The sequence below is a fragment of the Heterodontus francisci genome, chromosome 25 (genome assembly GCF_036365525.1).
Source record: "Heterodontus francisci isolate sHetFra1 chromosome 25, sHetFra1.hap1, whole genome shotgun sequence".
NCBI classification, from domain to species: Eukaryota; Metazoa; Chordata; class Chondrichthyes; order Heterodontiformes; family Heterodontidae; genus Heterodontus; species Heterodontus francisci.
In genome coordinates, this window is record NC_090395.1 from 28,238,452 (window position 1) to 28,255,144 (window position 16,693).

The 16,693-nt window shown below is 44.3% G+C and overlaps 1 protein-coding gene across 5 annotated transcripts in view; it reads left to right on the forward strand.

Moving 5' to 3' along the window:
- Window positions 1-1,693: 1,693 nt before the first annotated feature.
- Window positions 1,694-16,693, forward strand: part of LOC137383801 (transcriptional enhancer factor TEF-5-like) — a 152,615-nt gene continuing 137,615 nt past the window's right edge. For all 5 annotated transcript variants that reach the window (XM_068057022.1, XM_068057021.1, XM_068057023.1 and 2 more), the window contains exon 1: window positions 1,694-1,773. In XM_068057022.1, coding sequence (XP_067913123.1) covers window positions 1,767-1,773 — 7 coding nt within the window. In that variant the 5' untranslated portion in view covers window positions 1,694-1,766. The remainder of the gene's footprint in view (window positions 1,774-16,693) is intronic.

The following is a 16,693-nucleotide window of genomic DNA, read 5'->3' on the forward strand; positions in this document are numbered from 1 at the left end:
TAGCAGGAGTTCCTGCCTAATGCACTTACTGTGGATGATACTATATCCTGCACTAACTACACAGGTAGCTTGCCAATGGAGTTAGATTTCAGTATTGCAATGGCACTGCATGTTCTACCCACTTTCTGATTGATGTTCTTCAGTTCCAGAAGCAGTTATTTTATAACCTCATAAATAGATATGACGGATCAAGCTTCACTTGCCAGCTAACCTGAGGCAAGCTGTAGTAAGACAAACAACAGAAAAAAACAAACTTACTCAAAGCTCTTAACATACAGGATTCTGTTTCTCCTCTCATGCTTCAATTAGTCAGTTTTTTTCCTTCTTTCTCATCTGATCCTCAGGTCGTCTGTTTCCTCACTTTCCCTAGCTCAGTGACTATACCAAAGATGTTTTTGTTCTTCAAGAAAGAAAAGACTTGCATTTACACAACGCCTTTCACAACCTCAGAGTCCAAAAGTGCTTTACAGCCAATGAAGCACTTTTGAAGTGTATTCACTGTTGTTATGTAGGAATCAAGGCAGCAGGTTTGTGCACAGCAAGATCCCGCAAACAGCAATGTGATAATGACCAGATAATCTGTTTTTGATGACAATTGAGGGATGAATGTTGGCCAGGATGTGAGGGAGAATTACCTTTTTAAGTAATGCCATGGGATTTTTTGCATTTACCTGAACAAGCTGACAGGACTTTAAATTAATGTCTCATCTGTACAATAGAACCTCTGTCAATGCAGCACTCCTTCAGAGTGAAGTGCCAACTCATTATATGCTGTAAATAAAGAAAGACCTTTCATTCATATGGTGTCAGGACATCCCAAAGCGCTTGATAGCCAATGAAGTACGATTGAAGCGTGGTTACTGTTGTAATGCAGGAAATGTGGCAGCTAATTTACACACAGCAAGCTCCCACAAACAGCAATGTGATGATAACTAAATAACTTTTTTCAGTGATGTTGGTTGAGGGATAAATATTGGCCAGGACAGCAGGGAGAACCTTCCTGCTCTTCCAAATAGTATCATGAGATCTTTTACACCCACCTGAGTGGGCAGATGGAGACTTATGGACATACATACGAATTAAGAGCAGACATAGGCCATTCAGCCCCTCAAGCCTGCTTTGCCATTCAATAAGATGATGGCTGATCTGTTTGTGTTTCGAATTTCACACTCCCATCTACCCCCGATAACTCTTGATTCCCTTGCATAAGAATCTATCTAACTCTGCCTTAAAAATATTCAATGACCCCGTCTCCACCACCTTCTGAGGCAGAGTGTCTGACTGAAAGATGGCACCTCTGTCAGTGTAGCCCAGATTTTTGTGTTCAAGTCTTAAAGTTACTAAGCTAAAGAGTAAGTGTTGATGGACACAGTGTAGCACCTATCTCCAATGTGTAGCATGGCCAAGGCTGGAAAAATGTTGGTGCTAGTCATGGCATATCTCTTTTGGTTGCCAATGGTCGATGCCACCTTCCTGACTTGTGTGATCTAACCTTGTGCTGTTTCCTCGCTGTCTTTGCAGGTTTCTCTTCAGTGACTGCCGGCTCTGCTTGGAGCCCGTCATCTGCCACAATTGCGTCCAACGACTGGAACGGGAGTGGGAGCCCCGGAGAGGGGAGGCAGGACGGAGGGGACGCATTGGAAAAATCGTTGGACAATGATGCCGAGGGAGTGTGGAGTCCCGACATTGAGCAAAGTTTCCAGGAGGCCTTGGCCATATATCCACCATGTGGGCGACGGAAGATTATCCTGTCTGATGAGGGCAAGATGTATGGTAAGTACCTGTGACAGCAGAGGTCTCCTATGGCTTAGTGACTTTGGGCTACCAGAGGACCAGCAGCTTTACATTTTTTTTCTTTACTAACTTGAAATAAAACAAAGGGAAACTTATCAACGAAATTATAATATTGATCCTGGTGTTCACAAAACACTTGAGTCTCTGCAGTGCCCATCGGTCCCAGAAGGCCTGAAGCCTACTGGTGGACCTCGCATGCTCCCTCTCCAGGTCCACTTGGACAAGACTGTACATGAGGGACAGGCAGCCAGAGTGATCCCATCCCACTGAGGACTCCATCCATCCTGGCCATGCCCAGCAACAATCACGAGGAGGTCTCTGACCTTTCCACCTCCCTTCACGCCAGGTAGCTAGAGATTAGCATGGGACTGAAGTGGAGCCAGAAATTGAGGAACAGCCCCCTTAATAATCAAACAGGGGCTATACCCTCTCACACTCGACATATGTATGAAATACAGAATCCCCCAGGCCACAGAAGTTATAATTGGCTTGGAAGTCTGTGAAATAACAGCTACCGCAAGAGTTGGTTATGTCAACTGGGTCTACATATCTGGACCTTCTATTTGGGGGAGAGAGGCCGCATTGCCCTTGACAGGACCCACCTTGACAGGAGCTGTGAATTTGGTGTGCTGGTTGCCTTTGTTATGAATGGCTCCTGTTTCTTAGACATCGAGCGTGCCACCCTCAAATCAGAGGCAGAGGCTTTCATTATGGGTTTCGCAACTTAACAAGAGGTTTTAAATCAACAAATGGGAACACATCCAGTCTACTAACTTTGAAGATATGCTTGGGTTTCTTATACTCTGCCTTCAATTTCTGCAGTAGCGAGGCAAACAAAGTTGTAAAGGTGGGCAGAACTAGTCTTCGTTACCATGTGAAGTTCAGATTGTTAAGCAATGCTGAATTCAGAGCGATGTGAATGCCTGCTCCTCACAGACTATGGTTTGGGAATTGGTCAGGAGACATGACCTGCAAGGGAGTTCCTTCAGTCAGTGCTGACGTTGATTGAGGCTATATTGCTGCTATTTCTGTGTATTCTGGGACACAGGGATCCTGTATTGACAGGATGTGATTGAACTATTCTAAGTTTGCTGCTCCCCTGATAGTAGATGGATTTTTTTTGAACATTTGGACTCCTGCACTGTGATTTGATTCCTTTTCTAGCTCTTTAGCTTTGATGTAGATGTTATTGGAGTGGTTTTGGGCACAACCATTGTTCTGTCCTTTTTAGGCGTGTCTGTGTGAGTCTCTCCACACTTTCTCCTGTGCACGCGTGTATGTGTGTATGTATGTGTATGTATACACGCGCATATTCATGTCCATCCTTTCTTCTCTGTGTGAGTGTCTATTGAGGCAATCTCATGGATTTCATTCAAGCATCTTGACTGTTATTTGTGCAGCTCCCAGGCACACCGGAAAGTCCATCGTTGGGACATAGTCAGGATTTCTTCCCCCCCCCTAATTGCCAGCTTTTGGCCGGGGTATTTCTGGTGAGGGAAGCCTCAAGCCCAGGTATATGCTTGAATTTAAGACCCAGTTTCTAAAAGGGATTCCTAGTCGTGAAAGAGGAGAGATGCATGGGCCACCTCCTTTTAAAGGAATGAAGCACTGGTCTTGTTAAGGCTTTATCTGTTGATCTTTTCTGGTTATACCTTTGATATCTTCATGGGTGTAGCCAAGAGCAAAAGAATAAGGCCTTGAAAGGTGCAGTGACAATTATCAAGCTATTTCGCTTACTGTTTCAGCTGTTCAGTGTTTGTGAAAATTAACACTTTCAGGGACATAGTCATCAGCTAACCTGTCCTGTAAGATCCCTCTGTAACACTAATGTGCTTTACATGGTGGTTGCTTCATGTCACCCTCAGATGCAAGGCTGAAAAGCTGCCATTTCCCTGGTCCCTCCTCACATCTCAGACCTCTGACACAAGCAGTCAGCCTCACAGCTCTCCTCTGCGTCATTTTCTTTAGCTCTTCAATGTCCCCCTTGTGCCTTGATGGCCAGAACTGGACACAAGTTCTCGAACCACGGTCAGATCAGAGACCCATTATGACTTCCTGTGGCTGCAGCCCATCATTCTGACCGTACACTCCGACTCCCTCTGGTGATTGCTGCTGACCTTTGGTTGAATATGTAGAGCATGTAATTCTGGACACATATTTGGGGAGCAATATATCAGGTGAGGGGAGAATACATGCTAAGTGGGATTGCCATAAGAGTCAGTGCTGCTCTCTGTCCTAATTTACATTAACAATCGGATTCAGAAGCTCAGCACAAACTTGCTGAATTTGCAGATGCTAAATTTGAGGAGCTGTTGAATCTGGGGGCAACCAACGGAATGAATTGGGTTGAGGGGGAGAATACTGTCTATTATATTCCACAGTTCCTCATTGCAATTCCTCAGTTCCTGATATGTGAATCTGAGTTTCCAATCCATGCCTCATTTCCACAGTAAACTGAGCTCTCCCTGAAACTCCCTGTGAATTTCTGACTCTTTGAAGTACTTGGAGCATGGAAGATTCTCATCTTCCTTGGGGAGATGTGTGCACCAAGACCTGTGATGGGGGGAGGGGGGTTGTGTGGGGAGGGGGAGCTGTTGGCTTACTGCAGCTCTGGACAGGAGCCAGCCAGTGATTGTCTCCCTCAAGATACAAGAGCTGTTCCTCACCATCTCAGCATTCCTGTACACCCACAATGTCTCTACGACCAGGGAGAAAGAACGAACAAACCTACATTTATGCAGTGCCTTAGCACCTCCTTAGATTGGCTCACAGCCAGTGGATAACTTTATGAAGTGCAGTCACTGTTGTCATGCAGGTGAACACAACAGCCAAGCACAGCCAGGTTCCACAACTAACAGTCAAGTAAAGGGAGGAATGTTGGCCCAGGACACTGAGAGCAACCCCTTACTCTCTTAATGGTGTCACAGCATCTTTATTGTCCCGGAACACTGGAACAAGCAGATGGGGTATCAGATTAATGCTTCATGTAAAAATATATTAGGATTGTGGTGGGGGGAGGGTGTCTGGAGAGTAGCAGACCAAGGTTAAATAGAGTGTTGTGAGGGCAGACAAGTATTCTGGAACGATGCTTGATAATCTTTACAGATCGCCGAGTATTTGTACAAGAGTTTTGTACAGAGATTAAATGGGTGGAGTCCATGGTAGGCTGGATTCTATTTGTGCTGGGAAGATGGGTTGAAATGTCTTTTCAACTTGTGTTTTCTCAAGCTCTGTTTTCTTTGCTGGGTATTTGAATCCAGTTTGCACTTAACAGCAGAAAGAGGAAATGAAGTTCCAGTAAATGAGAACATTTATTTTTTCTCACTCACTCTCTGTAATAAACCTCTGTTCCCCAGGGCTGTGTTTCGAGCTCGGTCTTTCAAAGCTGTAATGAGAGTTGGGTCAGCCCTTGTTAAACCTGTTTCTCTGTTGACAAAACACATCAGTTAGAGATAAGTGGGAGTGAGGACAATGGAGACAAGATCACCAACCAGCCAAGCAGCCGTTTGCGAGGATGGGTGGGTCTGAGAGCACTGCAACAACACTTTATCTCCCACACTGATCCTAATCTCACCCACATTCCCATCCACGGATTGCCCTTGGTTACGGATGACCTGCTCCAGACACACTAAAGCAATTGCCAATCGCCACACATTCCCCCTCTCCCCATGGTGGACAATCTGACTGACGCCAGAGGATGTGTTTTTTTTAATGGGAAGGCCATTCAGTCCCTCAAGCCTTTTCTGTTCAGTTAGATCATGGCTGGTCTGTATCTTAACTTCATTTACCCACCTTGGTTCTATAACCCTTAATACCCTTGCCTAACAAAAATCCATCAATCTCAGTTTTGAAATTTTCAATTGACCCCGCCCCCAGGCTCAACAACTTTTTGGGGGGGCGGGGGGAGACCGTTCCCGATGTCTCTTAATATGAAGACGTGCTTCCTGACTTCAACCATGAATGACCTGGCTTTGATTTTCAGGTTATGCCCCCATCTTCTGGACTCTTCCACCAGAGGAAATAGTTTCTCTCTTTACCCTGTCAAATCCCTTAATCATCCTGAACATCTCATTGTCATTGCCACATTATGAGCAGGCGATGGAATCAGCCTGCTGACACCAGATTTAAAGGGGCAGCCATTGTGACACAGGCCATTTTTGGTAAATGAGTGGGTGCAGCTAATCTCGGGGTGGCTTTACTTTGCAGTGTGGGGGAAAGGGAAGGATGATTTTGAGCACCTGGGTATAGGCTGTGGGGGGGCTCGTGGTGGTGTGTAAGGGGGCTCACGCCGTGAGCAGGTGTGTTGAGAGGGCTCACAGTCGGGGGTAGGGGGGCAGGTTTGTGAGAGTGTGTGTGTGGTGCCCGCGGCGCGTATGAGGGTGGGGGTTGTGGATCCATCCCCCAACCCCGCATTCCCCTCACGCATTGTTTTTGGCACTGATAGAATGGCCATTCCTCATGTAAGCACAGACTTTGAGGCCATTGGTTGAAGGAAACCTGATCTGATGCTGTTAACGCAGCTCTCACCCCTTTAGAGTTTAGCGTTAACAGGAGTCACATGTGGACCAGACCAGCTAATAGGTTCACTTCCCTGAAGGGCCTGAGTGAACCAAGTTGGGTTATAGAATGATGCAGCACAGAAGGAAGGTATTCATTGAAAGAACAATCCAATTAGTCCCCTAGCCCTACAATTACCCCTTCGAGTATTTACCCAATTCCCTTTGAAACTTTATTATTGAAATTGCTTCCAGAATTATTGCAGCAATGTAGAAGCTTTCAGGATCATTTTGTGGCACCAAATTTACTGAATTCAATTTTACAATGGACAGATTTGAACTCATGACCTCTGCTTGATGTTAGTCAGTCGAATAACCATTAGGCTACTGTACCCAGGTGTGTGCGCACACACACTTTCCAGCACTGTTGCCCAATTTTCCTCTTCCCTAAACCAAGGCACAAGCGATCATTTGTAGGATGCTTACCTAGTCGAGATCAGCTAACAGCCCAGGGACCTGTCTGGTCTATGTGGTTGGCTACTCGCTGAATAAATTTACTGGGCCATCGGGGGGAAACCCAAGGATTTCTGTCTCGTTTTTAATCCCAGTGTTGCATTACATCCTGAACAACACACTCCCAACGATCATCAGACACAATTTCTGGACTGTTTGTGAGCTTCACACGACTGATACTTGTATAGATACACAATATATAGCTGGAATACTGCATCAAGGGAGATGATGTAGGCTCGTGACTGTCTGGTACATAGCTGGAATACTATAAATAGTCAGAATGCTAAGACATGTGGCATCTAGTTGGAATACTGGACAGGATGAAAGTGAGACCGACATGGGTAGAGATTTCATCACTAAAAGTGTGAAAAATTCATTGCAGTCATGCTTTTTATAACTTTTAACTGGGAATCTTGCTACACGAGAAGGTAAATAGGACTTGGGAAGCCCTAAACTCTGAAATTCCCTTCCAAAATCTCTCCGCCTCTCCCTTTAAAACACTCCTTGAAACCTTTCTTTTTGACTAAGTGTTTGGTCACCTGTCCTGATGTCTCTTTTGTTTCATTGTCAATCGTTGGTCTGATAATGCACCCACACAGCTCCTTGGGAGGTTTTTTTTAACATTAAAGGCAATATATAAAAATTTCTGGTGAGAATTAGTTTCTGTGAAGTCCACTTGCTTTGGTCCAGGTATGACGAGAGGCTGAAATGACATTAACGGTATGGGCAGCAGTCCCTTTCTCCTGGCTACACCTTGTACAATTGCCTCCCAAGCAGATCAGGTTCATTAACATCCTTTTCCCCAAATTATTTCCCTTCCGCTGCTGGAGGCTCAACTCGTCCTGAGGAAAGGTGCCATGGATGCCAAGATAGCCTCTGGTACCTCTACGTGGACATGCAGTGAATTTAGGGAGGCTGTTCTACTGTGGGGAGCATCACAGCAGAGTCTGGTCTTCCCATCACCTGATAACTGCACTGGTGGAGGTGGGAAGCCTGACTGATTTTATTTCTCCACCCCTCCCTACTCAATGTTGTTCAGGCCAATTGTGTCGCCTCCATTACTGCCTCAGCTGAGTTCACCCACTTCAGCGAGCACAGAGATCGAACCTGGACTTCCCAGCTCTCTCTGCCTGTACACAGATGGGTGTACTGAACGTGCAAGCCACAGTGAGCAATATCTTTCATTTCTGACTAACGTGCGATACTCTGTTGATTTTCTACCTTTGCACTGTCAGTCGTAGCTCAGTGTTAGCACTCGTGCTGCTTGAATCAGAAGGTCACTGGTTCCAGACCCATTCCAGAGACTTGAGGACGTGATCATACTCCAGTGCAGTACTGAGGGAGTGCAGCACTGTCGCACGCCATCTGTCGCGTGAGACATTAAACCGAAGCCCCAACCATCCTCTCAGGTGGACATAAAGGATCCCACAGCACTATTTGAAGAAGAGCAGGCTATTTTTCACTCAACCACCACCACCAAAGTTGATTATCTGGCCATTATCACATTACTGTTTGTGGGATTAAAAACGGAAAAGTGCTGGAAACACTCAGCAGGTCTAGCAGTATCTGTGAAGATAGAAACAGAGTTGACATTTCAAGTCAGATATGACGGAAGAGCCATATCCAACTCCAAACATCAACTCTGGTTCTCTCTGCTTAGATGCTGTCAGACCTGCTGAGAGTTTCCAGAGCTTTTCTGTTTTTATTTCAGATTTCCAGCATCCAAAATATTTTGCTTTATTTCTGCAGTATTTTACTGTTTGTGGGAGCTTGCTGTGCACAAATTGACTACTGAGTTTCCTACATTATGATTATGACTCCATCTCCTTGGCTGTGAAGTGCTTTGGGAAGTCCCACGGTTGTGAAATGAAAGTTTGTTCTTTTAATTTAAACTTCAAAATTCATTACCCATCTTATTTTCTTGTCCTCGTGGGTGCCTCGGTCCATTTTTAGAAGCAGAATCTCACTGTGACTGAAAACGGCATCGGTTCTGTTTCAAATGCCACCATCTTTTTCTGCCTTTCCCTATGAAGTCGGAGTGAGGCCAGGACACTGAGATGTTCACAGTGGGGCGTCATAGCTTCCGTTTCTGATGAGTTCTCCTTTTCACCTTTTTTTACTCAAGAATTTGAAGATGTTAAAGGCGCAGACACTGTAAGGAGTAGTTTCAAAGAAAGTGCCTCTTTTGTTTATATTATTACCTTCAGAAAGGCCCTAATAGGGGAATAGGTTGATGATTTTGGAGAAGGTATGCATATTTGCCGCTGCAAAAAAAGAGATATCAGCTGTAAGGGTTCTCCTGTTGGGGAATATCCTGCTTGGATGGCAGATGTCTCAAATTAAAACCTGTGACGTGAAAGGCTTCTTCTGGCATAAAGGCTTTGAGATAACTGTTCATCTTTAATTCACTCGGATTAACCACGTATGGCAGCAAGGCAGAGCTCCATAAGAATTAAATCTGTACAATTAAGTAAAAGTCACATTAAGTGACTGTGTTCAATGATTGACAGTTTAAAATATTTTGTTATTTGGACCTCAAACAATTTTAAAGTGTCTGTTCATTTTTATATAATTTTATAATGTACTATAAATGCAATTTAATAATTTTAACCCGAGTTAGTGGACTTATCAGCAGGCTGCTTTTCCACCTATTGGAGAGGTTTGCAGAGATAGTGGGCATTCAAATTATTTCTGGTATATCCCAGGGGGTAAAAGGGTACATTGAGACCTCATGCACACTGTGTCCATCTGTATGAGGGGTTCACTGTACTGTAAGCATTAATAAAATGTAACATTATCTCATATTCATTCACTAAAGATGGTGCTGCGAGGTGATTATAGCTGGAATTTGTACTTGTGGTTGACGCCAGTGATGGGCTGTCGTGTTTTATTTTAAATAGAATTGCTTTTTCACATGCCATAGATCACTTCCTTTGAGGGAGCTTGGGATCATTCGCAAAACAAGTGTTAGAAGATTGTCACTTTTCTGCAAAGGGTTCCTGACTCTGGTGAGAAGCGTGTTCATCCCAACAATTTCCCGTCTAATTAAAGGATTAGTTGTTCATTAGGGTCTCATTCAAATGATCGGGCGACATACACAGACCTGGAATCTTAAAGCTGTTTTTATCTTTGCTGTGGTCTTGGGACAGTGATGCCAAACTGACCTAGCTGTCAGCCAAGGCTCAGTGATGGCACTATTGCCTCTTGAATCAAAGGGTTGTGGGTTCAAGTCTCACTGCAGAGACTTGAGGGCAAAATCAAGTGCAGTACTGAAGGGGTGCTGCATTGTAGCATGTACCGTCTTTCAAATGAGATCTTAAACAGAGGTCCCATCTGTCGTCTTAAGTGGATGTAATAGATGCCATGACTCTATTTGGAAGAACAACAGGAGAGTTCTTTCTGCTATCCTGGCCAATATCTATCCTTTAATCAACATCATTAAAACAGATTATCTGGTCATTATCTCATTGCTGTTTTGGGGACCTTACTGTACATTATAGCAGCGGCCAAACCTCAAAAAATGTTTCACTGCCTATAACGCTCTTTGGAATGCTCTATTATGAAACGTGCCATCCTTCCTCTTTTTTTTCCTTAGCTGCTGTATTTTCCTCTCTTTTTTTTAATTGTAGTCTGGTTCCAGTCTCCTTACAGCCCTGTAGCTCACTACTCCACACATTCACAGTGTATCATGATTGAGATATCAGGTTGGATTGGAAATCTGTTGCTGAGTCAGTTGTTTGCACTTTGTTGTCATAACTGCAGTCTGAGATTATTTTTGTGGCGTTTTGACGTGTTGTGGATCGAGAATAACTCCGGGTTCATTGCCATATGTGTCGGAGACTGGATTCTGGTTGGAATCAGAGCTCATCTGACCCATCATGTATACCTCCCCCTGTCCCTAACTTCCCACAGAATAAAGCAGATCTTTCGGTTGATTGCTGTGCATGACTTGTTGGATTGAACATGTTTCCGCCTGTTTATAGACTCTGGGATACGATGGTCAAGTGCTGATCAGAGCCTGGGGCACAAAAAGTGTTTAAAATGGACTGATTTGTTATCTGGGACATTTCAATCTTGGCCTTTTAAAAGCAGCTGAAGGAAGGTGCTGGGACATGTCAGCCCCACAGGGTGTTTGTGGAATACAAACCAGGTAATCCAGAGTTTTACCACCTGCCTTTGGATCTCATTGTTTACCAGGAGGAAATGTGTTTTGAAGAGTTTTCACTGGAGGTAGGAAATTCTTTAAAATTTCAGGAATTTCCATCTGACAATTGTAAGATCTGCCAAGCTGCTGAAATACACCAGGTCTCAGTGCTTTCTGTAGGTCCAGTCCCCTTTTCATCACATCTTTACTTTTCTTTCCTCTTGCCTGCAAGTGATATTTTAAAGAGTTTTCATTTCAGTTTGGTCTTATATGAATAAATATAAGGTATTTAAGTCAGATAATAGCTGCGCCTCTGTGTGGATGCTGGTTTGATAACCATGCTGCTTAGGACTGCTGAGTTTCAGTCTTTCAGGATCCCAGCTAAACTTTGACCGGTTACACTGAGAAGGGTGAATGCCAGGCTGGCTGTAATGAATCCGCCTCTCATTGTACAAGCTGCAACTGAAGCTGGTGCCTAAAAGGCTTGAAATGGAGGCTCACGAATGGGTTCCCAACCCTTGTCTGATTCTGTGGAATGTGCTTGGAGCTGGGCCCACATTCCTGGCATTCTTTCCTCAGGGTTGTGAGAGGCATCCCAGAGGTGCTGTGGCCTTTGCAGCAAATGGGGAAGTGACAGGAAAGGCATTAAGTGTCATGACAAAAATGGATATTGTTTGGGAGGCTCCCTGTCCCTCGCTTTTTGTCCTTTTGAGGAGCTGTCTTGGAAAGCTTGGCTATAAAGAGCTTTATGGAGTAAAGCCCATGGGAACAACTTTTTAGAGAGAAGATTTTTTTCCTGCCCCCCCCCCCCACCCTCACTTTCTCTCTCTCTCTCTCTCTCTCTCTCTCTCTCTCCTCTGATCTTTAATTCTGTTTTAGTTTGACATTGGACTTAAAAGGATATATTTAAGTGAGCAGTCACCGAGTGTCCCAGAGTGTTGTGCAAACCTCAGCTTGGCGTACATGTGAGAATCTGAGAATATTTGTGTGTCGCTGAGACTTTGGCTTTCTGTCTACCTGGTGGGGAATTCCAAGGTTTTGTTTAGTGGTTTTTGTGAAGTTTAATAAGTTACTGTTTGATATAGTGTGCACTTGCAAAATACCTACCCACTCTTCACTGGGCTTCGCATCCTGAAAGTCTGGAATTGCAGACCCCATGTGGTGCTGCCAACTCCTTCCTCAGAAAACAGGGAATTTGTTATTTTTGATGGGTGAGACTTTCTCCTTCCCATCTCCCCATTTTCCCTGTGCCTCTCCTGACACCACAGACTCTGGTTGGGATAGAGTCCCATGGGCAATCTTTCGGCAACTCTTTAAGGTGGCGATCCTTCATGTCTAGACGTCGGCAGACTATTTGACCACAGAAGGCATCGGAGCTGAACCTGGACTTCTTTATCCCCATCCCCCAAACACAGAAACCCATTCAGTCAGGCTCACTGGTTAGAGAGCACGAGCAGGAAGCCTGACTGAGCTGGAATTTCCCCTCCAAAGGTGCTTTTAGCAATTGCAGTGCCCCTCCACAGCTACCCCAACTGAGATCAGCTGAAGGCCTGTCCCTGAAGAGCAGTCAATTCAAAATTAATCTGCGGAAGCATTATTTCAGTGAGCGTGTGGCCATTCTGTGGAATAGGGTCCCTGGGGAGACAGTGGAAGCTGCTGGTGCTGATTCAGTCAGATGCAGATTAGATAAATCGTCTTTGGAAAGTAAAATTTTGGGATGCAGTCTGAGTAATTATAACACGACCTGCGGTAAGTGTAGTCGTGGGAGGAACAGGTGACTTTGGACCTATGGTTTCCAAAGCTGCTCTTCACGGTGGGGGGAGCGTGGGTGTTTCCTTGCACCACGTCTGCATCTCTTATTGACTTTATGATAGAGATTGATTGCCATAAATAGAAGGTGAACTAGGTGGACGTCTGTTTGTCTTGGTCCACAGTTCCTATGCTTCAACACAGGCCAGTAGACATACCTGCAACCTTTTGCCTGATTGACCTTATGTTGTAGCAGGCTGACCCCTCTGGCTATTGGACCATATCTTCTGCTACCCTCCTTTCTCTTTACAGGGGCCCTTCACCCAGTATGCATACAAACAGAGGTGACCCAACAATGTTCTTGTGTCATTAATCACATCTATTGCCAGCAATCTCTTTTGAACTAGCAATGCGAGGAGTTGCTCCCATCCGGTGGATTCTGTGCTGCAGGTCTGGCGTGAACAGCCAAGCAAACTTCAATGCAGTTTTCACAGTGTGCTGCTATAGGAGAAAGCTCCATCTGAAAAAAAAGGCTTTCATTTATATAGTGTCTTCACCTCCTCAGGATGTCCCAAAGCGCTGTTGAAGTGTAACATACTGTTATAATGTAGGTCAAATGTTGCCCCACAGATTGTGCTCTCTTGCACAAGCTCTCTCGCTCTGTCCTCAATCGATATACCTTAGTGTTTTATGAGCCCATCCATACATTTCTGGCTCTCACTAGATTTGCGACTCCAAGCATCACTGGGGCTGTTGTTTGTGGTGTGTTTGGCTGTGAGATGTTATCATGAGTCCTCCACTTTCTTTAATTTTCAATAAGAGAAATGCCGGGAATGTAGTTGGAAGATCAAACTGCCCTAGAATCCATTGAGCAAGTGAAGAGGCCTCATTTGAGCCAGAGGACAAGGCTTCATTTCTCCATTCCTTTTGGGAAATTCTTTGGCCTCCACTTGAGAACTGGCTGAAAGTACAATTGACATTGAAATGTACAAGTCTGCATCCCATCACTTTCTGATAGTGGAGCATTCTTAAGAGTGACCTTCTGTGAGTGAGGCTTGGGATTTTGGCCTTTGACCATACGTTTGTGAGTAAACTGTTGTGTTTGAAGAGCACTGCTTAAACTCTTAAAAATGTGACTGGGCCAGTAATGGTGATGAGCCTATCGTGCGAGACAGCACTGTTGCACTGGGATGTTATGCAGTATGCATTAAGAAAGAACGAATTTGTGTTTAGACGCAACCTTAGCAAGCCCCAAAGTGCTTCACAGTCTGAGATAGTCACTGTTGTAATGTTGGGAACTGTCAACTTTCACATAGCAAGGTCCAAAAAGTGGCAATGAGATAATGAACAGATCATCTGGTTTGTTTTGTGTCTTGGTTGTGGGATCTTTTGCATCCACCCGTGAGAGCAGACAGGACCTCAGCTTCACAACTTATCTGAAAGATGGCACCTCTGACAGTGTGGTTCGCCCTCAAGTACTGAAGTATCAGCCTAGATTTTGTGCTCAATTCTTTGGATTGGGGTTGAACCCACAGCCATCTGACCCAGAGGCAAGAGTGCTACTCACAGAGTCATGGCCGAAGCTTATTACCCAGTCCGTTGTCTCTCCATGCACTCACTTCCAGCAATGAGGCAGGAACATTCCTCATTCTGTAATTACAGAAAGGGTTAAGTCCCGATCTTGGGGTGGGAGGGCTGCGGGATGATGGTGGTGGATACTCGTGACCGTAACAAAGGGTATCCTATTACTATTTATATATTGTATTCCTTCCTGCCTCTTGAAATCTCATTTGAGGCAGGCAATCACCTGAACGTGCGATTCAGTGAGTTAATCTTCTGATGAATGAATCTGTGTTACACTCCCTGATCGAGCTGTTAATCAAAAGCTGTGTTTTCTGATCACTGGAGTGTTTAATAGGATTAAACATCTCTGTTCAGTCTGTCTGCAGGTTGGCTGCATGGAGTTGTTTGTCCTATGAGAAGTGGGGATGTAGCGGGGGAATCAAGTACCACAATTATATGCATGACACAAGCTGGCTTGAAATAAGTTTGACTTGAATGTTGCTTGCAATGATGTTCGTGCTATTGTGCGTCAGATGTAATCTGGGAGGATAATGCATCCGTTCATGTTGAGGATTTTTTTTTAGATTTCTAAGTTGACTTGTCTAATGCATATGAAGATTCTAGAATTGACCGTGACTGTTGCTTGCGTTGAGGAGTGTTTGCAAAAACCACGAGCACGCACCATTTGTGAGATGATCGTGACGCACTTGAGCACAGAGAGCTAATTGTTTAGGGAATGTGGTGGGGTGGGTGGGGTGCTTTCAGTTTCAGGTTTTGAGCATTATAGAGATTGATCGGGGAGCCCTAATGCTACAACAAGGGCTGTCACTGTTGTAATTTAGAAACACGGCAGCCAGTTTGTGCACAGCAAGCTGCTAAAATAAAGGCAATGATTAGATAATTTGTTTTTAGCGAATGTGGGTTGAGGGATAAATATTGGCCAGGATACTGGGAAGGACCTCACTGCACTTCTTTGATAGTGTCATGAGATCTTTTACGTACGACAGTGTAACTCTCCCTCAGACTGCGCTGCAGTCTCAGCCTGGGGTATGTGCTCAAGTCTCTGGTCTGGGGTTTGAATCCACAACCTTTTACCTTGGACAAGAGTGCGATCAGCTGAGCAGCAGCTAACTCATATTATAGCAAGATCGAGAAAGATAGATTTGCATTTATAATTCGCACTTTATTGTGTCCCTCCAAAATATCCCAAAATGCTTCACTTACAATGAATTACATTTTGTAGTGGTTATTTAGGCAGATGTGTTTCTGCACAGCAACATCCCGCAATAACAATAAGCAAACAAACCTGTTCTGGTAGAATTGGTTATAAAATAATGTTGGTTCGGACATCAGGAAAGCTCGAGCTCTCTGACTCTTGTTTGAATTGCGTTCTGGGATCTTGACTCAAATAAGGAGATGGGGCCTTGGTTTAACATCACATCTAAAGGACAAGTGAGTGAATAATGGTAAAAGATGAATAACGTAAAGCATACAAACAAGGATAGACAATCAAGCCTGCTATCTTTATTATTTGCAGAATGTTGTGCACACCCATTATTCATACCTTCCTGAATAGCGACTGCTTGTGAGTCAAAGGGAAAGGAATAGTTAAAACAGGTAACTTGACCAGTTATTCCAGTGTAATTATGCTGAGATTTACCTTGGCCCATTATAGAGAGTATTCAGAGTTACTGTTAGTGATATCAATTGGGCCTGGTTTTATTTTTCACGTATGTGTTGCCGGGGGTTGGAGGTGGTTGGTTTCATGTTGATGGCAAGCATTGCAAGCTAAGATACAAGGCTGACATTCCTTTGCCATCTCCAGGGTCTTTCAGTTGACCAGACATCTCATATTTCCAAACTCCATTTCAAGGACAGGCAGCCAAATTCAAGTGACTGTTCAAGCTATATTTATGTGCATGTATGGAGTGTTTTCCCTTCAAGGTCACTCCAAACGGTCACAACTGGATGGGTTGAGGGCACAGGACAACTGGGGAAGTCCAGAACCAGTTGGGGCCTTGGGCTGCTTTGTGTGTAAAGGAACAACGAGAGTGAGACAAAATAAAAGCCTGGAAGGCGTCACGTACTGAATACCAAAACAATTCATTATATAGGACGTGAGATTCAGAGGATCGATTGAATAATCAGACAGTGTGCACAATACTGGGCTAAAGTGGCCAATCAGTGTACACAGTAATGAGCCGGGGCAGCCAATCAGTACATGCAGTATTGGAACAAGTTGGATAGGTTATATTGTGGCAAGTACACAGATAAAAATAAGCTTATTTTTTTTATATATTTTAGCCCAAGTGCAAGTGTTGAGTAACAGCAGAACTTGTGCAATAACTGAAAATAATATAGGGGGCGGAAATAGCAGTTCATAATTGGCTTACTGGCGTAATGATTGTACTGGACTGCCGAGTATCTGGGAACC